The 26168-nt window shown below is 40.9% G+C and overlaps 1 protein-coding gene across 10 annotated transcripts in view; it reads left to right on the top strand.

The window, feature by feature from the left end:
• Window positions 1–26168, top strand: part of LOC140546485 (girdin-like) — a 61171-nt gene that overhangs the window by 22804 nt on the left and 12199 nt on the right. For 7 of the 10 annotated variants that reach the window (XM_072669784.1, XM_072669785.1, XM_072669786.1 and 4 more), the window contains exons 5-27: window positions 3199–3257; window positions 4880–4963; window positions 5406–5546; window positions 7591–7760; window positions 11476–11557; window positions 12057–12215; window positions 12412–12558; window positions 12677–12824; window positions 13099–13271; window positions 14088–14225; window positions 14934–16004; window positions 16415–16542; window positions 17074–17212; window positions 17517–17693; window positions 17804–17965; window positions 19338–19615; window positions 19942–20085; window positions 20475–20661; window positions 21524–21669; window positions 21933–22025; window positions 22483–22685; window positions 23324–23365; window positions 24955–25032. In XM_072669784.1, the coding sequence (XP_072525885.1) occupies window positions 3199–3257; window positions 4880–4963; window positions 5406–5546; window positions 7591–7760; window positions 11476–11557; window positions 12057–12215; window positions 12412–12558; window positions 12677–12824; window positions 13099–13271; window positions 14088–14225; window positions 14934–16004; window positions 16415–16542; window positions 17074–17212; window positions 17517–17693; window positions 17804–17965; window positions 19338–19615; window positions 19942–20085; window positions 20475–20661; window positions 21524–21669; window positions 21933–22025; window positions 22483–22685; window positions 23324–23365; window positions 24955–25032 (4149 nt within the window). The remainder of the gene's footprint in view (window positions 1–3198; window positions 3258–4879; window positions 4964–5405; window positions 5547–7590; window positions 7761–11475; window positions 11558–12056; window positions 12216–12411; window positions 12559–12676; window positions 12825–13098; window positions 13272–14087; window positions 14226–14933; window positions 16005–16414; window positions 16543–17073; window positions 17213–17516; window positions 17694–17803; window positions 17966–19337; window positions 19616–19941; window positions 20086–20474; window positions 20662–21523; window positions 21670–21932; window positions 22026–22482; window positions 22686–23323; window positions 23366–24954; window positions 25033–26168) is intronic. The other 3 variants (XM_072669782.1, XM_072669780.1, XM_072669783.1) reach the window with 3 other exon arrangements.

Raw genomic sequence — 26168 nt, forward strand, 5'->3', positions numbered from 1 at the left:
GGAGAAATACGAAGCCAAGCTTTGTTCCTCAAACGATCTAAACTAATTCTTCAAAAAGAGAAATTCTCATTCCTTTTCTCTGTATTTATATTTACCTGTGTCTGCCCTAATGTGATGTGGGAGATTTTACAAAAAGTTTTTAATAATGTGCTTAGGTGCTTGAAACCTTTGCACGGTACTGTACATTACTCTTGATAGGCTTGGCCTGTATTGTCATGTCTCATGTGGTGTCTGTCTCATGTAACCTTTGCCACAGTAGCTTTGCAGAACAGTGGTGCTCCATCTGAAAGTAGTTGGCCATGTGGCTTTTATTATGCAGCTATTAGAGCTTGGGGGGGATGGGAGCATTATCAGCTCAGTGGGAGTCAACCCTACACTACGAGGAGTTAGCTATTGATGAAATCTCACTTCTCTCTCTCTCTGACTTTTAATTTCTCTGTTTTTCACACACACACACATTTTTAGGGTTTTTTTGGTCTATCTTAGTCTTGCTCTTGGTCTCTCTTTCTTGCTCTAGGTCTCTCTTTCTTGCTCTTGCTCTTAGTCAGTCTCTCTCTCTCTCTCTCTCTCTCTCTCTCTCTCTCTCTCTCTCTCTCTTTCTCTTTCTCTCTCTTGCTCTCTCGCTGATGCACACTGTCTCTCTCTTTCTCCCCAATCCACTATGTGAGACAGAAGCATGTCATGAAACGACCCCACTGTCCTTGCTTGGTAATCATCTTGCCATCTTGCCCTCCCTTTGGTTCAGCGGCCTTGCTCATTCACTCCAGGCCATACTGACTCACTCAGCGCTCACATGGCTGTCTGACAGGTGTCCTGTTTGCTTGTTTTTAGATCAACACCAACAACTGGAGGGTAGAACTGCTGAGTCATGACAGGTGCACTTTAGCTATAGTGTCAGCCAGAAGGAAGCATGGGTCACCACGGAGGTGGCTGAGGAATTGTCTGTTAAACAGCTCTGCACACTGTGTTGGCAGCAAAGGCAAGGGCAGAGATCAGAATAGGGGCCTCGGGTTTCCAATACAGTAAGGTGAATAAAATGCTGATATTTTGGCACCTATACATTCTGCCCCTCAGTTTAAGATATCAATCAAATCTGAACATCTGCTGATTCTGTTATTATCCCAATATCAGCAGACAACCCTCATTAGAGTTATTAGGCTGGATTTTGCTTGCTTTGAGGTCATGGCTCAACGATAATGGACAAATGTATGTCCTGAGGCAAGCCCAGTTGATAACCGCTGCTGTAGAGGATACAGTCATTTATGAGATCACAGGAAACTGTGGCATTATTAATCACAGGGGTCCCCCTGAGGAGCGGTTTCCTCTTCCTGTTCAGCAGTCATTGTTCACAGGAAGGGGAGGAGCAGGCCAGGGTTAGTCAGTATCCTTGTGACCCCTCTGTTTCCTCTCAGGATGGAAGGATAATGACGAAAGAGCTCGGAGAAGAACTCACAGTTCCGTCACAGCAGACCCCAGAGAGGCCAGAGGTTGTGTTAGGCGAATGTTTATGCACAGTTTTAGAAGCCCCCCCAACTCTCTCTCCCTCTCTCTCTCTCGCTCTCTCTTTTTCTTCTCTCTCTACTCTGTCTTCTCTTCTGAGCCTCCTTGAATAATTCATACACTGCACACAGACGCAACGTCTCCTTATCTTAAGCTTGCATGCATGGAAATTTTCGCTTCCTTTCAAAGCAGGTGTGTGTGGGTACACTCGTGTGCATGCATATATGTGAGCAAACATTTTTTAAGCACATTCAGTGATTAAAGCAGATGTTCCATACACTCTATTTATACCTCTCTGCCTGGGTAGCTCAGCATGGCCGATGTAACCCATCATATTGTGTTTGTGCTTTAGAGCGCTGCAGTACTCATTTCAACCTCAGAAAGCCTTTTCTCATGAAAAAAAACCTTAACGGCCACTTCCTTCTGTTTCTATGAATCTCAAATTAGTGCAATGCTTAGACAGTGAGTAATAAGTATGTTTTTTTTTAATTTGTTGATTTTTCTTTTCTCTTGCACAAGCAAAACCTTTTTAAAATCTTTGTATCTGCAACAGATAAATAAAGGCAGAAAAGTTAAAGGGTGTTCCTCTAAACTGGTGTGCGTGTGTGTTTTTCCATGCGCCCAAATATAGCCTCCATTTCTATCTGGCAGTCCGGCTGCTGCATTTGGTGGTAATCTGTGCTGCTTTTGACCAGGGAGAGTTAAATATAGGTCACTGATGGAAAAAACATCCATGCTTTAATGTTTTTCCTTTTTTTTTCGTTTTAAAAACATCCTGTTAGCTACGCTGTTCCCTCACCGTGTATCCTCTGGGTAGCCTATCTAAGGGATCAGGCCTTCCACAAGAAGAAGATTAGGACAAGACTAAAGTTTGAGATTGTTGAGAGAACACATAACAGATAGATAAAGGCCAGGACTTATGGAACAGGGGTGATAGATGCTGACTACATTTTAGGATTGCTGGAGACACATCTCAATGCCTCAAAGAGCTCTTTGGATCTGGCCATGATGATACCACTCATTGGTTTAAATAAAACAGGCTCCTCCAAAATCCTCTCTTACCATGTTTTAATCATATGTAGATGTGTTAAGTAGTAATAAATGTGTATGTATTTCTTTCTTTTAATACATTTTACAAATGATTTTAATACATTTAATCAAATGATTGCCTCACTGTTTGTTTAGTTATATTACCTCCATCTCTCCTCATATTTCACTGTATTTGGGTTTGCTCTAAATGAACACAGATTTTGGTCTTTCATGTCCACGCAGATGCTTCACAGCTTTACTTCCACTGTAGTTAAACAGCCCCGCTCTCTAAGCCGTTTGTTTATTTGTAATTGGCCCCTCTCAGGGCTCCACCCCTCCTTGCACGAGTGGACTAATCGGAGCCGAGTGGCCCAGTTGGAGGAACCACCTGCTTTTTCCCCCTCTGAGGGCACAATTCCTCTGCCTAGTTCTGCTGTGTTAACACTTTAGCTCCCACAGCTTCAGCTGCCCTGCCAGCCTATCATGTCTGAGGCCACCATGATGTAGAGATCTTCTTAAAGCCAGACACTCTGTGGATTCTTTTATGTAGTTTGCCATTGTTGTACAGTTTAATGTCAAAGTTGTTTCTTTTTGGTTTGTCCTTTAACAGATACAGTGGTAGGAAGAGATTACATTTTAGGCTGATGTTTATGTTTTTTTTGTTTTCAGAACAGGGCTTGGCAGAAGTGAAGAAACTGTTGTTGCTGTTGCTGGGGTGTGCTGTCCAGGTGAGGTTACAAAACGCTCACTGTTCCCACAGAAGAGCAACTGCATTTCTGGGTCTCCTGAGAAGCTCCAGATTGTATTAAGTGGAAAGTGAAGTAGCCGCTAATGCTATGATCGTGACAGGTGGCAGTGGTTGGCAGCAGGCCAATCTTGAGATCTGTGCAAGAGGCTGTCGGCAACACAGGAGGGCCTCTCTGATTTAGCCCCAAGCTTAACACTCTCTCACACACACACACACAATAATTTTGCTCACACAGACTACAGTAAATCACTTTCAACCTACATCAAGGCCAAAACACTGTAGCTAACCTGTGAAATAATCAAACTGAATCTACCATACAAATTTTAATCTCTTCCTTAACTCCTGCTACTCTGCTTATTGTATTGTACTGATCACTGATCCCACTGACGGGTAGGTGTGAGCTTGTTAGCGGCAGAAATTTGCATATATGTGGTATGCATAGTATTAATCATTGCAAATATAAAGAGAATTCACAACCAACATTAGTTTTTATATTTGCTATGACCACGTAGGGTGTAATATGGACCATTTTGTACACCTAGCATTAACACGTGTTTTGTCTCTGGATAGTATCTGCAATACAATATAATACAATGCAGTTGAACAATAGATGGTTCTGCCTGACTGAATCTGATCTCAAGAAAATGATTTCTGTTCACGCTTGTGAATGTGGTTTGAGTGAATTGGTTGTAATTCGATCACAATGTGTCTTAAGGGTGTTTATGCGGACTTTTCATGCAGGCAAGTGAAATATGAACGTAGTCCGGTCACCAAAAATGCATGTTAATGGCAGGTGTAAACAGGCTCTTTGTGTGTGTGTGTGTGTGTACACATTTCTGTGTGGATTTCTTTCCTCTTAACAATAGAGGACATGTGGGGTAAGTTGGGACATGTTTGTGTAATAAACTGTTGAGGACACCGTATATGTTCTCTAATTTTGAGTTATGTTTTTGAGTCACAGAATTCACAACTGTGATATAGCACCACTCGTATAACCAACTCGTAGTTGGATTAAGAGCTGGCTCGAATAAAGTACAGCCTGTACGTGTTCGAGTTTGTGGTAACACATTATGTTGCTATGAGGATACGAAATGACCAAAGGCATGTCGTTTAACATTTAACTATGTTTAAAATGCTGGTTTTACCCCACCTTAATTTGTGCTTTACTCCCCTATATGTGATCAAGGGAAGAGAAATCCTCACAGGAATGATTCATTTTGCCTAAATACTAAAAATGACATATTATTAAGCAAACAAAAAAAATGTTAGGATGTTCTCTGCTCTTGTCTTCTGAGAATAGTGCTAGACAATATATCCTCACTTTTAGAAGAAAACTTTGTAGCTCCAGAATTGTAACAAAAAAAGATGCAGTATATATAAGTGCATATAACAAGATTTTACTTTAAGTCATTTTGAACCATTTCTGTTATTTTCGTTCATTGTAAAATGTAGGCAGTGACTGGTTTTCAAATTATGCAATAAAAGTAAAAAATGGACAATGGCAGAAAGATGAAGAAGGTATAGCTCTCCTACATATCGTCTTAGTTGCATGTTTCACATTTCACACTCAGTGTCCTCTCTTTTTTTTCTGCTTGTTTGCAGTGTGATGAAAAAGAGGAGTACATTGAGAGAATCCAGACGCTGGACTTTGACACAAAGGCAGCAATTGCATCCCACATTCAGGAGGTAAGAAGCAGCCCATGAAACTGTTACTCTCACATGTCCTTGGCTGTGTTTTATTGAGAGGGGGCCCAGATGTTTCAAACTGAACGTGTATAGAGTCAGGTTCCTGAATATAGAGGACATTCCTACTGAATCCTAAACAAATTCTGTCTGGACCTGACCAACCCCATTGTTTTACTGTTTTGTATTGAACTGTTTTGGTATAAACAGTTAAATGTCTTTAGTGTTGAAAGGTGTTTTAATGTAATAGAGACTAGAAAACTAAAGAGGGAGAACAATAAATAATGTTAAAAGTTAAAAGACACTCAAACATAACATTTGAACCAGACCAAAGTCCCACAAAAACTTTCTGATGGACTTTTGTTTTCATGCATTTTCTTAAGAGTATTATTTGTCTTCTTTGTACTGAAGTTGATTTGGTTACAAGTCTGATGCTGTTTTTTAGGTTACCCACAATCAGGAGAATGTGCTGGATCTGCAGTGGCTGGAAGGTGGGGAGCCTCCCCCAGAAGACCTGGATTCATTCTCCAGAAACTTGGCTTTCCACCTCAAACACCTGGTGGATGAGAGAGATGAACAACTGGAGGTATTGAAGAGAGAGTGAGAAGAGCATATCCATAAAAAACAATAAACTTGGACAAAAAATGTTTATATTACGTGTAATGCCTCTGGAGATGTACTGGTGGTGTACTAATGGCTACTGTCATATTCTATAGGGCTTCAAAATAGAATATTTTTTATCACAGAAACACATATGCAAATTGAACCCTCTATCAGTGACTGTTTCATTCTATGTGCTGTAAGCATTTTGAATAATACACATGACCCACGTGTTTTAATGTATTGCAAGCCATAAGTATTTTGGCCATATCAAGCAGTCCTATCTGATTTGTTAACAAATGTCTGCTGTGAAACCCTGAATATTCATTTTAGCCTTCAGTGTGAGTGTGTAAAAGCATATGTAGTGTTTTGTACTCCAGGTGAGGCTGATTAAGCTCAACCCTCCCACAGAGTCGCAGTGACCTTTGAGGGCATTCCCAGTATTCTCTGCTCTTCTGGGCCTGGATAATGATCTACAGAGCCTCACTTTGGCCAGCCGCTGTTCATTAAAACACCATTTTCCCTCCTCTTTTCGTTTTGCCTCTCTGTCTTTCTCCCTCTCTTGCTCTATCAGTTTTGCTTACTCTCTCTCACCCTCTGTCACTCGCACTCTCCCTTCCTCTCTCGTTTGCTCCCACACATCGCCAGGAGGGATGAGATGAAATTGCTGATTACAGATAGGTTCTTAAAATGCCCTTTCTGTTCGTCCCAGTTCAGCATTGGCCACTTACATAGTGACCCCTCCCTAACCTCCACTAGCACAAGCCCCACAGAGCATGTTCAGTCCTGTTGGCCAGTTCTGGTGGCGCTCCCCTTATTGGCCTTCTGGTTTTAATTTAATGAAATCATCACGGCCGGCTGCTCGGACTAGCACAGCATAACTGCCCTAATCTCTTTCCTCTCCCTAATTGGAGACCTCACGCAGAACGGAGGAGGAGAAGGTTGCTTATGCTGCCTGCCGAGTTTACTGTTGCACTGTATACAGCCAGTGTAATAATATGCTCTCCAAACTCCTGCAGTGGACTCTTTCTTTCTCATGGCTAGCCTATGGTGCAAGCTTCATAGAAAGAGAACAAATGTGGTTATGTTGTTGATTAAACAAAAGAGAAGCCAATTAGAAACTCATCAAAAACAGTTCTCCTCTGTGGAAAGCACTCCCTTTCACTGATGTGTAATAGCATTTGTTTGTATTGTAGGGTTTCTGTGGTCCGGAATTACATCACCTAGAGAGAGAGAGAGAGAGAGGGACTATATGTCTAGATGTTTCTGGACACCACTTCTAATGAATGCATTCACCTACTCCAAGTTGCTACTCTACTGTTGACACAGATGTGCACATTCACACACGCAGCTTGTCCAGTCCTAAAGTAGTATTGCCAATAGAATAGGAATCGATAAACATTAAATGCTAATTGCTAGGCATTTGCTACAGGGGTATTAACCCTCCCAGAGTTGTGGAGCAGTGGAACTATGGTGAATAATGGTGCTCCATTCAGTACTTTTTGGGATGAGTTGGGAAGTTGGAGATGAAGTGTGGTGATCATCCAAAATCTTGACCTCACTAATGCTTGTGTCACTGAATGCAAATAAATCCTCACAGCAATCTCCAAACTCTAGAACGCCTTCCTTGGTCAGTAGAGGCAGTTACTCCATCAAAAGCAAGATAAACTATTTTTAATACCCTTAAACAATAATTGAGCAGGTGTCCCAATACATATGTCCATTTAGTGTTCATGTAAAGAAACATTTAAAGGATTAAACTAATTAATGATACGGTTTAAATGTTAAACCAATGTCTTCTTACTTAAACTAGTTTCTTCTTACATCTTCTACATCAGTTTTACAAACATGGTTCTATTTGGAAGAAACATGGTTGTTCTGTGGTATCACACAAGGAACAGTTTATAGCACCTTTATTTTCTAAAAGTGTACATAAATGAAGTCAAATTCTTAAGAGAAATGGAAAATGGGTCGGTATATGAAAAGATTTGAAAACCCTGTTTGCTCAGTCAATGGTTCTTTGCTTTCAGACCATCGTGGAACTGACCCAGGAACGAGACTGTGGCCAGTACTCGCCCCCTGCACCCAGTGCCCAGTCACCTAACGACTCACCCAGCATGCGCCGAACCGAGAGCAGGCAGCATCTATCGGTGGAGCTGGCAGATGCCAAGGCAAAGATCCGACGTCTCCGACAGGAACTGTAAGTACAGTCCCAGTCCAAGTGGTTTAGCACTTTGGCTTTGTGCTGACTAGAGGTTCGCAATACCAGACATTTTACCTACCAACTGTGGCCAAAAAATACAATGTGAACCTGGTGGAAACGTATTTAAATTATTTAAATTGAGTCACTTCAAAGTGCAACTACAATCGTGACTCATACGTCCTACTTTTTCCTCATCACTTCTAATCTCAAAACTAGGTGAAGGCCGTTGCTCAGTCCCTTCTAGTCCTAAAAGGTCCCATCCATCATAGATGCCAAGAGCAGAGAAACTTCAAAGTTGAGGAGAGCAAGTAACTGATAGACTGGTAGCCTTTGCAGAGATAATCTCAGACTTCAAAAAACAATTGTCTGGAAATTACGGTCTGGTCGTCTGTAATGGTGGAGTTCGTAGACCAACATTTTCTGTTTTAATGAAGCTTGTGGTAAAAGAGGTCCCATTTAGGTCCCATTACTTACCCATCATTTGAAACTCTTACCATTCTGTTTGCAACTTCTAATAAGCTATTTAGTGCATATTATTTTACCAGGTACAACCTCACCTCAACCTTACTCAGTTATTACTTCCATTATAAATACTGTTTCTTTTGAAGAGCGCCAACATCAACACGAGAATTGTGGGATGTGGAGTATCACTGCTCCAAAAAGTTCCATCATCTGTTGACATACAAGTATTCTTTGTACAAGCATATTCAAAGGTTTGGGCACCTCTGGTAAAATTATTGGTGTTAGTGGTGTTCTATTGTAAACTCTACAGGCTCTCTACAGGGGAAAAAAAAAAAACAGATGAAAATCCAAATATTTTATTTCCAAATATGTTAAATTCAGCAAATAAACAGTCACTGTGTATTAACTTGTGCATTAAAGTGTGTAAAGTGTATGAGGATGTATGTTTATTTGAAATTAGAATTACATGTAATTTGACCAGAGGTGCTTAAACATTTGCATAAGACTAAAAAAAACAAGCTAAAAGATTCAACACATAATCCTTGTTCATAACTGCTGCCTATTTTCTCTAAAATTCCTGAGAACAGCAAAAGCTGACTGTCAAGTCAGGGAGAATGGTCTCCCTGATGTTGTCAGGGCCATTATTTTAAAATGATCACAGTTTCCCTTATATCTCTGCTTTGCTTGGTCTGACTGGGTGAGGCTAGAGTACAAGAGCTTTTTGCAGGCTTGTAAATAATTGAACTTCCTCCTTAAGAGTACATTAACCTTGAGAGACAATACACAGCGGTGTGATTTAGAGGTAGCGGTCACTCAGATGGAGAAGCACTTTTAAAATCAACTTCCTCTCATTATAAGTGCATTGTAGCCAACCTGTCCAAGCCAGAAAGGATGATGCTGTTGTGCATTAGTCAGCACTTGTTTAGTTCACTTGAAGTCTAGATTAAGACCTGCAACTTGCTTCTTGGATTCATTGAAATGTGAAGCGAATAGTTCTAATTTCTTCCAGCTAGCTCTGTCTTGAGCCTTGGGGATCTGACACACATATAGTGATGTTTCAAGCCTCCACTAGATGCCTGTTGTCCTAGTTATGCCCTGACCCTGTCACAGTGATGTCAGCATGGTGAAGAATGTGCAGTGTGCAAGGCAACAGTTGAGGGACGAAGCCGGCGCTAGCGTCCACCGGGCCTGACTCTGGATCAGATGTCTGGGGATTTGGCCCAGATCAGATGATAATCTAGCATGTTGGATATTCTTCAAGCGTCTTTGACCTACTTATGGAGTGGTTGCATGTTCTAGTCAAAGCTCAGAGCTCTACAAAATCGCTGTTTATCACTGCAGAGTCGCTTTTGCGGTTGTCGTGTCCCATCTCCTTCTTCTTACCCATCATGGTTAGAGCACTGGAGGAGAGAAAGAGGACGGGCTATTTTTGTCAACACAACAAAGCACTAAAAAAAGAAGTTTTCATCTCTGCGCTGCAGCGCTCAGGCTGAGCAAGTAGTTTTTTGTTTTTTTTTGTTTTCCTCTGTGTGTTTTGCTTTGTGAGACTAGGGTGGAGTTATTGAGTGTGTATCTGCCATATGGCACCATAGTTTCTGACATTGGTTCAAACATTGGTTTGGCCAGCATACATATACTATATGGGCAAAACTATCTGGGCACCTGCTTATTCATTGTTTCTTTGGAAATCGAGAGCATTAAAAAATAATTTATCCTGCTTTTTTGGAGTAACTGTGTCTACTGTCCAGGGAAGACTTTGTTCTAGATTGTGGAGAAGCATTACTGTGAAGATCTGATTGCATTCAGCGACATATGCATTATTGAAGTCAGGATCTTGGATAATCACAACCCAATCTCATCCCCAGCTCCCTGACTCATCCCAACTCCCTGACTCATCCCAAAGATGAACACTTACAGTTCCCCTGCTCCACAGTTCAATACTAAGAGGCTTTATGTCCCTCTAGTGCACGCCTGGCATTAGGCATGGTGCCAATAGGTTCATGTTTATCTGCTTCAGTCCTGTTCTATTGGCAAAACCTCTCTACAGGGACTAGACAAGCTGTACATTTGCACATCTGTGTCAGCAAGGGGTACAACTTAATGTAGCTGAATACATTCATTTTAAGTGGTGTCTACAAACATTTGGACATATAGTGTAGTTGATAAACTCCAGAGATGTCATTGGTGATACAAGCTTCCTCTGCAAGGTTATTAGATTTACAGAAACATGATGTCATTGAGGAAGTAATTATGTGTGTGTGTGCACATGAACGTTTTCTACATTCACTGTCTTCATCCTCTTACTTTTTTAAAATTAAGTGATTTGTTTACACTGACACGCCACTGTTCAGTGACACAGAAAAACATCACAGCCAAAAACGCTGCACTGAAAGCTCTTGATGATGCGCTCGTCTCTTCTGCGGCACTGCTGAGAATTCCTGAGTCACCCCACATTCCCCCCCTGTCAGCATGCTTTACATGCTCAAATTACACCTCATGCATTCCAGCACCATTTAATAGATGGTGGTCATTCACAGTGAATGTAATCAGGTACAGATGACTGAGAGTAGAATTATTAGTATCCATCATTAATAAAGAAACATGTCTTTCAAAAGAGAAGCCATGTTTGCATATAACAAAGAGATTATGTTAACTGGTCCCCACAGGGTATTTACTGTTAGCCACATTAGCATTTTTTGAGGAAGTGTTCCTTTAAGAGGGGTAAGAGATAGTTATGTGAGAACAGGAGCCAATCAGAAGAGTCCTTTGTGCCCATTCTGCTGTACGCTATCGGGATGTTTTGAGGGGACCGTTATAGATTTGCATGCCCTCAACAAAACCTTTACACACACCCCTAACATAAACTTTACCTAACCTTTATGACACTGAAAAGGTTAGTTTGTAGTTATAGTTGAAATAGTTATAGTTTATTTGGATATTATAGTTTATAGTTTTATATAGGTTATACTTATATAGTAATAGTTTTAACGGTTAGTTTATAGTTATAGTTTAAATAACTTGAAGCAGAGAGTGCTTCTTTTTTGACCAGTTTGACTGGTCATATTAATCATTCTTTTGGTGGGCTCATATTATAGTTTTAAACTTTTAAATCAGTAGCTTTTAGCTTTTGTGAAGAGAGGCACACACTTTGCTAAATTACAGAGAAAAGGAAAACTGATCATAAAACTGGGATTGGATGGAAAAAAGGAGGGAGGTGGAGTTTGCTATAAGACATTTCTCTATGTTCCAGGGAAGAGAAGAGTGAGCAGTTAATGGATTGCAGGCAGGAGCTTGAGAACCTGGAGAAGGAGCTGAAGAGGATTCAGCAGGAGGTAGAACATCCAGACAGCCTGTATTGCTGCTCAGCACTACACTGACCTCTTCAGACCAACCATTAACACCCACACACACATACACACTTCAATAGCTATCAGACCCTACCCCATCAGAGAGCCCATAGCTTAGAGATAATGAATTATATTAAGACTTTCATTTGTTCTCTCCTTGTCTCCCTCTCAAAGCAATACTGTTTCCCTTGTTATTTAGGATTAGCTAACACTTTAAACTACTGCGGTCTTACTATCACCATTTGGGATGATTAAGTCCATTCCCTTACCCGATTATTGGCTCAGCTGTTTTCACTTAGATACAACAGCACGTGTGTTGGCCTTAGTATTTTTAGAATGACCTGTAAGCATATTGTGCTCAAGGAAGGTGTCAAAACACTATAGTGAAATCCTGATTCCTGACTGGATTAGTACTAACCCATTGACTACATGCCTACATGCAGCAGTACTCTGATATTTATGTGTGTGTCTGTGTGGTGATTAGAACCTTCAGTTGCTGTCTGATGCACGATCTGCCAGGGCCTACCGTGATGAGCTTGATGCCCTTAGAGAGAAGGCCATCCGAGTGGACAAGCTGGAGAGTGAAGTGGGCCGCTACAAAGAGCGGCTCCATGACATTGAGTTTTACAGAGCCAGAGTGGAGGTATTCTAAAACTGAAGAAGACATTTTTATAAAGCCAGTGACCATGCTGTGCATGCTCAAACAACACTTCATGCACTCCCTAGTATGGTTTGGGTGTTTATTAGGTCCATTTGCATTTAGTAGATGGTGTTGCTTAGGTTATATTGTGGTCTTTCTATTGAACATAGTCATTAATAGGTCATATGTGGTAACACAGGAACTGAAGGAGGACAATCAGATTTTGTTGGAGACAAAGAGCATGCTGGAGGACCAGCTAGAAGGCTCCAGAGCACGCTCCGATAAACTGCACGAACTGGAGAAGGAGAATCTACAGCTAAAAGCTAAAATTCATGACATGGAGATGGTAAGAGGACTGGAGAACTTTTATAAGCTATGAGCTAAAGCTAATAGAACTTGATGGTCTGAATGCATTACCATGAGTTCATACAGGCTCTCTGTTAAAGTGTTTGTGTGTTTATCAGGAGCGGGACATGGACAGGAAGCGCATAGAGGAGTTATTGGAGGAAAACCTGACACTTGAGATGGCTCAAAAGCAGAGCATGGATGAATCTCTGCATTTGGGCTGGGAATTGGAGCAGCTCTCCAAAACCACACCTGAACTCACAGAGGGTAAGCAACCCCTGTAGCCTTAGTACCGGCTAGCTTGCAGATTGCCTCCGGCTTATTCACACATGATTGATTAATGTAATTAATATTTAATGACCGCAAGTCCCAGATTACCACCCGGCCCATGTTTGACAAAGCTAATAAGGTTAACTGGCCCTAAATCCCAGATAAACCCTGCTTGTTTACCAGATGAGCTCAATTCAGCTTGTTGTAACAGTTGTCAAAGTGTGCAGGTGAGAAGGTTTAATACTTGTTATTTTTGCATACATGCCTGTAGTTCCTCAGAAGTCTCTGGGTCATGAGGTGAATGAACTGACCTCCAGCCGACTCCTGAAGCTGGAAATGGAGAACCAAGCGCTCCTGAAGACTGTGGAGGAACTGAAGAGCTGTGGGGAGGCTAGCACACGCCTCGTTAAAGCTGAGAAGGAGAACCAGAGACTCTGCCAAAAGGTCAGTCTCTCTCTGTCTCTGGGTGCACGTGTATACTGTCTTTGCTCTGGGGCTCCACACTCACACACATAAAATAAGTTCACTGAAGTGGCTCGTACTAAAAGTAGCTCAGCAAAGACAAGAGCGACAGAGGGAACAAAAGAAGCCTGAAGATGTCTTTACAGGCCATTCTTCTGGGCTCTAGCTTTTTTCAGGAAGCTTAACAATCCATTTTGAGCTTAGATTAGGTCATGAATAAAATGCAATTTTCCCTCACAAAGGCAGAAAAGTTGCACTAATGCAATAGTGAAGTAGAGGGTCATGCTGTAGCTCAAGTACAATCGCTGGCTGCTCTCAACCCAGACGTGTGCTGCCCTAAGCTGTCACTTAAGCAGCTTTGGCAGAATTAGATACTACAGATAGATCATACGTATGTGATGGGCTTAGGCTAAGTGTGTGTGTCTGTGTGTGTATGCTGTATAATTATGTGCTGCAGAAAGTGTTGAGTATGTTAAAAAAAAAAAAAAAAAAAAAAAAAAATGAATGTGTGCAAGGACATGGGATAACCCACCCAAGTGCTTTGCACTGCAGCTGTTTCTGTGTTTCAGGGACAATGCAGATGCACACGGTCCCTCCCTCTCCCTGCATGAGTGTGAGCAAAGAGAGGGTATTAATTATCTCTTTTAGATCCTTTACCCCACATTTGAGCTCAAACAACAGGAGGGTTGGGGGCCAAAGTCTGATTGGGTTACAGCTGCACTCCTCTTGCCCCCCTTGAAACCACAATCAGTTTCTGTGCACGTGTGTAATCTAAATCTACCCACCATTTCTGCACAGCTGGAGCAGCTGGAAAGTGAGGTGCGCGGAGACAGAGACAGCCTGCGCAGTGCAGAGACCCTCAGCTCAGACCTGATGAAGGAAAAAGCACAGCTGCAGAAGACCCTGGAGACGCTGAGGGAGAACTCTGAGAGACAGGTCAGCACTGGGCCAAGGTGCTCTGCAGTGGTCTGCACAATCAGAAAAAAATCATTTGTTTTTGATGTTTAGGCTACAAGGTATTGTACAACTTTTTTTATAGGCTACAATAAGAATACTGCCCCTGGTTGAACAAAATTGGACAGCATCTAAATATCAGTAATTAAATATACATGCATGTGTAGCTCAACAAATAAAATTATTATATTGGGTGATATTTCAGCTGAATTGTGAATATGGGTATGCCCAAATCATTTAACTATCCAGTCTACTAGCATTTGCTAGAAGCATTTTACTAGCACTAACTAAATAATGGGACACAGATCATAAGAACATGGAAAAACAGACTTGATAAATAATGAGTAATGAAAAAGCACCGGTGAACATAACATACTTCATAAGACACTCTTACATAAGACATAGGACATAAGTTATCGGACATAAGTTATCAAGGCTCCAGTGGAAGATCAGACACTTTAATGCCCCACCCTTGATCGGTATCATTGATTATTGGCCTTAACAACCCTGATCAGTCCATCTTTAGCAAAAATGTTCTACTTACAAATCTAAATCTAAAATGCTATAAAACTTAGAATTTGCATTAATGAAACTACTCAGTTTGTTTGAAACATGCAATAACGATAGACTTCTGTGACCTTATAAAGACTCAACCTGAGCTCACAGCTTCTGGTTCTCTCTCTGGTGCAGGTGAAGGGACTGGAGCAGGAAAATGAGCACCTGAACCAAACTGTTGCCTCTCTTAGGCAGCGTTCACAAGTCAGCGCTGAGGCCAGGGTCAAAGATGTGGAGAAGGAAAATCGTGTGCTTCACGACTCAATCAAAGAGACCAGCAGCAAGCTCAACAAGCTTGAGTTTGAGCGCAAGCAGCTCCGCAAAGACTTGGAATATTACAAAGAGAAAGGTGAAAAATCAGAAGAGCTGGAAATGGAGGTGCATCGCTTGGAGCGGGAGAACGAGGGGCTGCAGAAGCGAGTTGCCAGTCTCAGCATCACCTGTGACAAGGTGGAGGCACTGGAGAAGGAGAACACTGAGCTGGACTCTGAGAGCAGGAGGTTAAAGAAGAAGATCGATGGGCTGAGGAACACAGCCCTTCAACTAGAGGCCTTGGAGAAGGAGAATGCCCAGCTGGATGAGGAGAACTTGGAACTGCGACGTACAGCTGAATCACTTAGGTCCACAGGTGCCAAAGCTGCTCAACTGGAGCTGGAAAACAGGGAACTGGAGAGCGAGAAGAGCCAACTGCAGAGGAGCCTGGAGCTGCTGAAGGCTTCATCCAAAAAGAGTGAGCGACTGGAGGTGAGCTACCAGGGCTTAGATTCTGAGAACCAGCGTCTCCAGAAGGCCCTGGAGAACAGCAGCCGCAAGATCCAGCAACTGGAAGGTGAGCTTCAGGACCTGGAAAGCGAGAACCAAAGCATTCAGAGGTCTCTGGAGGAGCTGAAGATTTCCAGCAAGCGTCTAGAGCAGCTGGAGCAGGAAAACAAGGTGCTGGAGCAGGAGAGCTCTCAGCTAGAGAAAGATAAGAAGCAGTTAGAGAAAGAAAACAAGCGTCTGCGACAGCAGGCTGAAATCAGAGACTCCAAATTAGATGATGACAATCAGCGTATTTCGCACCTTGAGAAGGAGAATCGTGCCCTTAGCAAGGAAGTTAGCACATTAAAAGACTCTTGCAATCGTGTCAGAGACCTTGAAAGGGAAAACAAGGAGTTGGTGAAGCAAGCTACAATTGACAAAAAGACACTGGTCACCCTGAGAGAGGTACATCCCTTATACAGCTCACAAAGCAATTTGAAAGAGAGAGACAATTGTCCCCCTACCTCAAATACACTTGAAAATGTCTTATCACTGTGTCATACATTGTTATAATTCCACTAGTCTGTTTGAGGTTACTGCACATAATATGTTATTTAAAAAGTTTGGTTTGAGACACATATGGTATGATTTAGGTTTGGTATAATTTTACATAAACTGCATTAGATTTGGATTCCCAGTATAAAACAAGGGAAACTAGATGCCCTGGACTACATTTGCTGTACAAATTTTTTGCTGAACTATTCGTTTAAGATGGCTTTTTAAGTCTGAGGGTTTTTAAGGATTTTATCATTAAACTTTAAGATTCTGTGGTAGAGCCTGGAGTTTTGCTCTGATTCTAATATTTTGCGATTCAGGAGCTGGTAAGTGAGAAACTGAAGAGTCAGCAGATGAATAATGACCTGGAGAAACTGACTCACGAGTTGGAGAAGATCGGCCTCAATAAAGAGGGACTCTTGCATGATGAACAGAGCTCTGATGCCAGGTAATTTGCATTTACTGGCAGCCCATTTACATATGCTTAATGATGCATACTTAGCCAAATAATCGTAACCACTTACAGTAGAATATGTTAGAAAATGTTTTCCTTTGACCAGTGGAGTCCAGAGTTTTTGTTTTGGGGAGGCAAAATATATTGTTGTGGTGCATGACAAGAATAAGTTTTATAGTATAAAACATGTTCTTTTACTGGGTTAGAGGGTTAATTTTCTGGTGAGCCAAATCAAATGGGCCATATTTGAGCAGTCCTGCCTGCTCTTGGGCAGTCCTGTCTACTCTGCTTACTCTGCCTACTCTGCTTGGATTTCTTTTAAGCACTTCACAGCAGCTTTGTTTTTTTACTGGAGGACAGCATGGACTTTTACATAATCATAAATCTTTCCTAAGCCCTTTTTGTAACATTCACGTGAAGGTGCATTCCATTGAATTTTGCAGTTTTGGAAAAAAAAATATCATGAAAATAGTATTGAAAAGTGATTTGTTGATTGTAAATGTGTACATCTTCTGTACATCTCAGATTCAAGCTGCTAGAGTCAAAGCTGGAGTCCACTCTGAAGTCTTCACTAGAGATTAAGGAGGAGAAGATTGCCTCCTTGGAAGCTAGACTACAAGAGTCATCTAACCTCAACCAAGAACTCCGCCAGGAACTCAAAACAGTGAGAATCTTTAACCACTCAATCATGCGAAATCTATTTACACTGTGGGCCCATGAAGAGATTTAATTAACTGTAAAATATAAAAGTGAAGGTAAAAACGTTTGAGTACATAAGACTACGAGATGATTCATAAAAGAATTTGGGTCGGTTCTGTTGCTCTTGTCTGCTTTATTTGCCTCACAATTCAGAATCACACTTGTATATTCAAGTAATGAATGCTGGGTCATGTTTTTAATTTTCTGCGCTGAAACAGACTGTAACTCTCACATTATTCCCCTCTCACTTACTCATTTCACCTTGTCAGGTGAAGAAGAACTATGAAGCTCTTCGTCAGAGGGAAGAAGAGGAGCGCATGGTCCACAGCTCGCCTCCTCGAGGAAGTGGGAACTCACAGAGTGTCAGTAAGTGGGAAAAGGAAAGCCACGAGGCCACTCGAGAGCTGCTGAAGGTCAAAGATCGCCTCATAGAGGTGGAAAGGAATGTAAGTGACCTCCATCTTGCCCATCACAAATTTTAACTTCCAAAACAGATACTTGCAGTTCTTTTTTTTGCAGTGACAATGAATGTCTTTTATCTTTGTCATATTATCAGAATGCCACACTTCAAGCAGAGAAGCAAGCCCTCCGAACCCAGCTGAAGCAGCTTGAGACTCAAAGCAGTAATCTCCAGGCTCAGATTCTAGCCCTACAAAGACAGACCGCCTCGCTGCAGGAGAACAACACTACCCTGCAGACCCAAAATGCCAAATTGCAGGTCAGTAGCATCTTAAAACCATGTCACTCCACTGCTGCGTTCTCTCCACTGGCTTCCTGTAGCTGCCTGCATCAGATTGAAGACTGAAGACCCACCTCTTCCGAGAGTACTTGGACGAATAGTTCTATGGTCGCCTTATTGTATTGTGTTTAGCAATGTCTAAGCTTAGAGGTATCTTTTGAATTATTAGTCTATTCTAACTAGCTAAGGCTTTTCTTGGGTAAATAGCAAAGTCGCTCTGGATAAGAGCGTCTGCTAAATGCCGTAAATGTAAATGTTAAAACCACATTCATTCCCTCATCCATACAGCTTAACATATTTGTCACACAGCACTCTGGCCATCATGACCAGTTGAATGCTAGGTTTGGTTTTGCATCCAATATGGCACAGTTTGTACAGGGATTTAGATCACGCAAAAGATCAAGTCGAATTTAGGTCATCATGTAACGCTGGACTTAGTTTCATCTGCAGCTGTGTTTACATTTTGCAAGTTTCTCCCATAAATGTTACAGGGATTTTTAGATTTAAAAGCATTTTCAGTCATTGCCAGATGAAACACAGTCACTAACAACTTGTCCTTATGTCCTAATGTGACATCTCTCTTGAGTCCACACTTTTATTCCACTTGGATTATCTGGTACTTGATCATTTCACTGAATGTGGAGATTATGTCTCGGAGTCTGATTTTAATGGTTCAGACAGCCAAACTTAAATGGATTCGAAAATACTGTCTGAGTAGTGGAGCAAAACAGAAGCCATTACCATGGCCATGTAACCTGCTGGTTTCCAATCCATTTTCTTGCCTCCTGGTCCGATATGAGCACCTTAATGTTGCGTATCGGTAAATACAGTTTGAATCTTTGAATCTTCAAATATATTAAAATCATATTTAATTTATATTGCAGTAAATTACTTTGTTTATATATGCATAATGTGCCACTCTAGAATGATGTTTTGTTTGTTTGTTTGACTTTTTTTATTGCGTATTATTTTATATTGTTTATGATCCAGTTTGACTGATCTCTTGCCCCCTGGTGATTTAGCAACTTGTTGCTTTAAGATACTTCAGAGAAATTCACACTTTGATATGTGCATAACTAATACACACTGCTACAGGCTGTGTCCATTCAGGATGCCCATTTAACAGTTGTGTTGTAAATGGAGCAGAAAAATAGAAAAGAAAGGATGGTCAGTTTAAAATGGCTGATACTTGATCCATCAACACATGTCCTCTGGATCAAATCAGGACACTTCTAGCTGCTAGATTAACACTAATGGCCAAACTTTGCCCAGCAATGACCAAACTGGCTTTTGTGCTCTCCACATTCAGTAGAGTCAGGATCACATCTCCTGTTTCTTCTGATATCTGCAGGTGGAGAACTCTACCTTAAGTTCGCAGAGTGCGGCACTGGGGGCCCAAAATGCTCAGTTGCAGAGCCAGCAGTGCAGCGCTGAAAGTGAGAGAGATGGGGCAGTGCGAGAGCGCGAGGAGCTCCGCACCACCTACGAGCTCCTCTTGCGGGACCATGAGAAGCTGGCTGCTCTCCACGAGCGACAGGCTGCTGAATACGAGGCACTAATCGGCAAACATGGTGGCCTCAAGACTGCACACAAGAGTCTAGAGGTGCAGCACCGTGACCTGGAGGACAGGTGAGATCAGGCATAGGCTCGTACCACAAGAAGAGTGATGTCTTTGTGAATAGCTTTCACTTTAATTTTATTACTTCATTTTTTTAGTCCTATCACTTTTGAAATAAAGGTATTGGAATTATGGGTATTGGGTGTATTTTCAGCAGTTCATTACAACCTTCTGTTACCAGAGAATAGTTTGTACAGAAGTCCCTGTAGTTACTGAGTAATATGCCTTAGTGTATAATAAGCCTTGGAGTGTTAAGGGGTTAAAAGAATTAGAAGTCATCAGCTTGAAAGTCTGAAAGCTAGCTTTTATAAGGAATCGGTATTGTTTGAATATGCAGGTATAACCAACTCCTGAAACAGAAAGCTCAACTGGAGGAGCTGGAGAAAGTCCTGAAGGCTGAGCAGGAGAAGATGCTATCAGAAAACAAGAGTCACCAGGCCACAGCTGCAGAGTACCACAAGCTGAAAGAAGACAATGACAAGTGAGTGGATTAAACCAGCACATACTAGTAATATTACATATTTCATATCTGTAGTCTGTGGGATTATGAAGTGCCTAGTTACTACTTTTTTTCCTACTCCCAAACATTATTCCTCACTTTAAAATATTCAACAAATTATGTGTATTTGTGGAATCCTGTGTTAAAACAACAGAATAGTATAAGTAAGCTTGTCAGTATAAAACTAGCTTAGTGACCTCCCTACTTAAATTACATATGTCAAACAAGAAGCCAGTTTTCTTGTATGGTCACATTCATACAAAAATACACACAGCATATTAAAGACTTATATGTGAATTATATGTGATTTGTACAAAAAAACTCCATATAGGATACATGTGTATTGAAGTGGCTTATTTCTCTTGCCCAAGGCTGAACACTACATACCAGCAGCTGCTGAAAGACAATGAGGGGCTGCAGACAGACCACAAGAACCTGAAGAGCCAGCTTAACGCAGCCAAACTGGAGCAGACACGCCTGGAGGCTGAGTTCTCCAAACTGAAGGAACAGTACCAGCAGCTGGACATCACCTCCACCAAACTCACAAACCAGTGCGAGGTGAATTCTTCACTCTGTTATCTAATATGCTGATAAACAGGACGAGGATGGATATTGCATTTTCACTATTTCCTTTCCTGATGATAGTCTGGGGGGTGATAGAAGACATCTGACACTAATATCTCTTATCTTCCCACAGACTCATTTCTCGCGTTCTAAGAGAAAGTCTTTTACATTGTGTTGTCTGAAGCTTGGTTAGGCTTGTCATCATGTTTTGGAATTCCATACAATAGAGTGAGAGGTCAACTTTTAGCAGATGTCCAAGCTCAGCCTCTATCTGGTTTAAACTTTGAGTAAGGTTAGGTTCTCTCCACAGGAATGCATGTGCTCATTACAGATCTTACAGCCTCTGGCATGGGCATGTCAGACTTTGCCTCTTTCTTTTTGTCCTATTGGACTTTGGGTAGGGGGAGTAGTACACATTGCCTCCCTGGAATGCTCCTTATTCCCTGTTATTAAGTCATAAATGTGTCCCTCTGAAATTGACATACAGACTCACTCCTTTATTTGTGGTATTCAAAATTAGGGGTGAGCCAAAACATTATGACCAGATAAAGTGTTTAACATTTGTAGTTGCATAACAGCACATCAACACAAGGTCTGTGCTATATTGTACACCAGGTAAACAGTCAGTTGGTAAAGTCAACGTGTAGCAGTTCTTAGTTCTGTGTATGATTCTGAATGATATATTGTTAATTACTCATTTAAGGAATTGATAGGCAGTGAATTGAGCAATTACGAACTGACACTTTAATTGTGCTTTATTGTGACGTTATACGCTATAAAGCAGAATGATGTATGTTACACTGTATACAGTAAGAGTGATTACTCATGTAAAAACCCATTTAATCTCTCTCTCTAGTTATTGAGCCAGCTGAAAGGCAATTTGGAGGAGGAGAACCGGCACCTGCTGGACCAGATCCAGACCCTGATGTTGCAAAACCGGACTCTACTGGAGCAGACCATGGAGAGCAAGGACCTCTTCCATGTGGAGCAGAGGCAATACATGTGCGACATTACCACATCATTACTATACCACCTCCTGTACTTATATTACCTTAATGACTCAGGTTCACATATTACATCTAGACTAATAGGGTCTTTCACCAGAGTTTAGTTCTGCTTAATGTAGCGTTAATATTCAGCTGGTTCTAAAGCTGGTTCTTCATGTAAAGAATCAGATGTATCAGATTAAGGCTGGAACTAAATGTGATAGATTGAGACTGTGCAGGAACAGGGTTAATTGCCGTTTCATCTCATACTTCTTCCAGAGACAAGTTAAATGAACTGAGAAGACAGAAGGAGAAGCTGGAGGAGAAAATCATGGATCAATACAAATTCTATGATCCCTCGCCTCCTCGAAGGTATGTGTTGATTTTAAGCGATGTTCTGATTGCCTTTCGGGAAATTAGTCTTTTTAGATGTTAAATTTTTTCTAGCTTGAGGCCTGAATGTTGTACTTAAGGAATGAACCAGTTTAGACTTATAGTACATGTTTTTGGTCATTTTTCAGAGCCTGGATCAGCAGGTATTTTTGCATCAAGAATGAAGCTTTGTTGCATGCTCACTGATCTTTGACACCAGCCCTCAGACCTACATTTTGGCTGTGTTGTGCAAAATGGAGACTTTGTGTTCCTTTCATATTGCTGTGTTTATGGATTGTGACATGCACAGTACAGTGCTCTTTGTTGTCCTGCATGTCATTTATTTTAATGGCGATACAGAGTTGTCACCATTTTTTGGCAGTGCTTAGCTTTCTATACATTCATCTTTGGAACACAGAGCACAATTTCTCTGACATACTTTGTCCTTGTCTGACAGAAGGGGCAACTGGATCACACTAAAGATGAAGAAGCTGATCAAGCCGAAAAGCCGCGAACGGATGCGCTCCCTCACCATCACACCCACCCGCTCAGAGTCTAGTGATGGTTTCCTGGCCGGGACAGCGTTTCAAGACAGCCAGGACAGTTCTTCCATGGGTTCTGGATCACTTGACGACCCCCTGAGCCACAAGAGGAGCAGCAGTGAGTATTGTATACCCTCATTTAAAATTTTTCCAGCCAGCACAGTCTATAAATTGAGAAGACCCCTATCAGTTTTGTAATATACAGTAATTAATATAAGAAACAATTTGAGACCCTTCACATGACTTTCACTTGAACCTATACTTTTAAAAATTATGGTGCATCAAATAGTTCCTTGAGTGACAGAAGGACTTCTGGGTTCCATAAAGAATCAATTTTGTAATCGAAATAGATATTTTAAATAGGTCAGATCAAGCAAAAGTTCTTTAAACTCACACATTCTATTTACAATTGCTTCAGTGGCATCACTCAAGGAACCATTTCAAGCATCTTTATTTTTACAGAAATGACTTTCTCCCACGTTCTGTGATCTCAGCTGCAACAGAGAGACTAGACAGACAGAAGCAGTCCTGTTTCTCTCTTTTAGCGATACCAGAACATTCTCTTCCTCCGTTCTCTGGCTTTAAGTTCTTTGCAGGCAGAAACGCTTGAGGATGCTTGCTAGCTTTCATTGCACATCTCTACTGCAGACTTTTATTTTGCTGTTCTGGCCTAATGCTTGATTTGCCTGTTTTTCTTCTTCTCTCTTTTTCTCTCTCTCTCACACTCTCTCACTCTCTTACTCTTTGCGCTAAAAGGGAGGAGAGCGCAGCACAGCAATGCGCAAGGCTCCTCCAATGGTAGGCTTTAGCCAAGCGAGTTTGGGCTTTAGCATAACTGTCCTGTCTCAGGGCATGTTAAGAGTTTGTGACTGGCATTCATTACTGTCCATCACTATTAAAAGGTGCAATGCATTATATAAATAAGTCACTTTCTACCATGCCAATAGAACACAACCCAGATGTGTAAAGTGAGAATGTGTGATAAAAGGGAGTGTATAGTAGAGCATGTAATGATTCACATATTTCAGAATTCAATTTGATACAATATTGTGATGTTTTTTTTAAATACAAATAAGAAGTAGCTGGATATGTGCCTTACATTAATATGTTAACATTTCTATTGTCAGTTTTTATTAAAGCATTCAATGTGTATAAAAGTACAGTATTAGAAATATAAGCTGTGCTTTATAGTGTCCTGATCTAATGCTTAGCCTCAAACTTATTCGTTATTTCCAAGGTAATACACTAGCCACAAGCCAACATAGTAGTTATGATACAATTTAATTCTGCTGTATTGTTAAAAGAAATGTCCCAGTCTGATCCAGTGATTGCGGGCTGTAAATGTGATGCAGCAAACAACAAAAGCCACACAGAGCAGCAGTTAAAGAGTTTTAGTTAATATGTTAGTTAATATAAATCCTTCACTCCCCCAAAAAAAACAATTCTGCTGCTTTGTCCAGAGACTCTGAAAGGGGGAAAATCCTGGATCAGAACATCCCTAATAGTCACATCAATAAATAATAGTAAAATAATAACAGATTATTATTTATGTAGCATCTTATAAAAACAGGTCAACTTGCCTTACATGCATATTAAAGCTGGTTAGCTACAAAATATATAAGATAACATATATAAAATGATGCAAGTGGAAATACATTCTGATAAATGGTAAATTAAATGTAGTAAACTCTTTCCAAAATGCCTTGTAAGGCAATTATTTAAATAAATTTAAAGAAATGGGTGTGGATTTTACAGTTTTATATTTGAATCGAGGGTGTTTATGTACAGTTTTAAGAAGCTTCACATAAAGTTGGTTTAGAAATGGAAATTTGCTTCAGGACCTGAATGTGATTATAGGACTCATATTACAGTTTAAGATGACTCTCAGCAGTTTCCCCCACCCTGAAGTCCTGCTCCCCTGGTGTTACCATTTGCTCCCTCAATTGCACCCTTTAATAAACATCTCCCTTCTGTGTGTGTACTGGCTTCTGTACAGTGTTGGCATTGGACTTGCAGCATCTTCATATCTCAGACAACCCCCTTCACTGCCGTCTTACTGTGTTTTTCACCTGTAATTGTGATTTAGTATGCATATTAACCAAAATATGTATACTCTATAGTGTGTGTGTGTGTGTGTGTGTGTGTGTGTGTGTGTGTGTGTGTGTGTGTGTGTGTGTGTGTGTGTGTGTGTGTGTGTGTGTGTGTGTGTGTGTGTGAGAAAGAGCGAGAGGGAGTCTGTTAAAATGGTGGTCTGGTTTGTTCATTCTCCTGGCTGTACAGCTTTGTTAATGTCAGTATGTTTTCTCCCTGCTCTCTCCACCTCCATATCTCCTTCTGTGGGCTTGTTGTGTTCCTCCTCTGCCTTACCTTCTATTATCCTGCGACAGCACTGAAAAGGCTGCCATTTATGAGGAACAGATCCAAGGAGAAAGACAAAGAGAAGGCCATCTACCGGCGCTCCATGTGTAAGAGTCCCGACGGCTACTGGCTCCCTCCCTTCGTTCTCCACCATGCCTGCATCCTTTTCCGTGTAGATTTATTTTCCCACTTTTTAGCTTTGTTGCTTTCGATTATCGAACCAGGTGTTCAGAATGCTGTGCACAAAGCTTCACTAATAGGATTTATTTGAAAATCACAGGCTGTTTTTGCTAAGAAACATGCATGTGTTACCCACAACCTTTCCTGAGTTTTTTGTCATAATGACTGATTCTGGGTATACACTGAAATGTCAGTTTATTAGATTAGATTAACCAACTACCATAGAGCCTGCAGTGGGCATACAGTGGTCCCTCTGAAAGAGAAGCTGGAAAAGTCTGCAGAGCATCAGATTGGTCACACTCAGTATTTGTAGACCTATAAAGCACACCTGTATAGTTATTCTACCTGACAATTCATGGCTGATGAATATGTGCAGGTACAAGGGACGTATACTTAATGAACTGGCAACTGGTTTGTGAACACTAGTTTATTATTGAAGTAAATAAGCCTGTATTTTTAGACAGATCAAATGAGTGATATGTATTATTAGAGGTGGACAGTATGATCCTATTTTATTGTTGGGTTGGGTGGTATGACCAAAAATATGTATCACAGTATTTCAAGACATGTATTCATATATTATTTATTTTTGCCAGTAAAATTTAATTGAACCTAATTGAATAAAGAATTGCCCTCTTTTAAATTAGAATCTTATTAGAAACAGTAGACCTGTCTATATAGGTTAACAGTGGTTTACTGTACTATATTTACAACACAAGTGTGTGTGCGCATAACACAACTAAATAATAAAGAGATGGATAAACCTGCCATTAATGTATTCTTTAAAACATATTTTTAGAAAGTTCATCTAAAGTTCATTCTGCACTTTTTTTTGTTGCCAACCCTATTAGGGTATGTAAGAAATTCGGACCATAGGACGACTTTTAAACAGAGTTTACCGAATGAACCGTCATACCATACCACTATTTTATTGTATTGTGGTTCATTTTGTTATTGTGATTATGATGGCGCTGCCTAAATAACACTGTTCACTTTCATCCATTACAAAGACCGTAATCCGTCCTGTTTAATTGGGTGGAGTGCAGAAAATTCGAAATAAAAT

This window comes from Salminus brasiliensis, chromosome 24 (genome assembly GCF_030463535.1).
Source record: "Salminus brasiliensis chromosome 24, fSalBra1.hap2, whole genome shotgun sequence".
Lineage (NCBI taxonomy): Eukaryota > Metazoa > Chordata > Actinopteri > Characiformes > Bryconidae > Salminus > Salminus brasiliensis.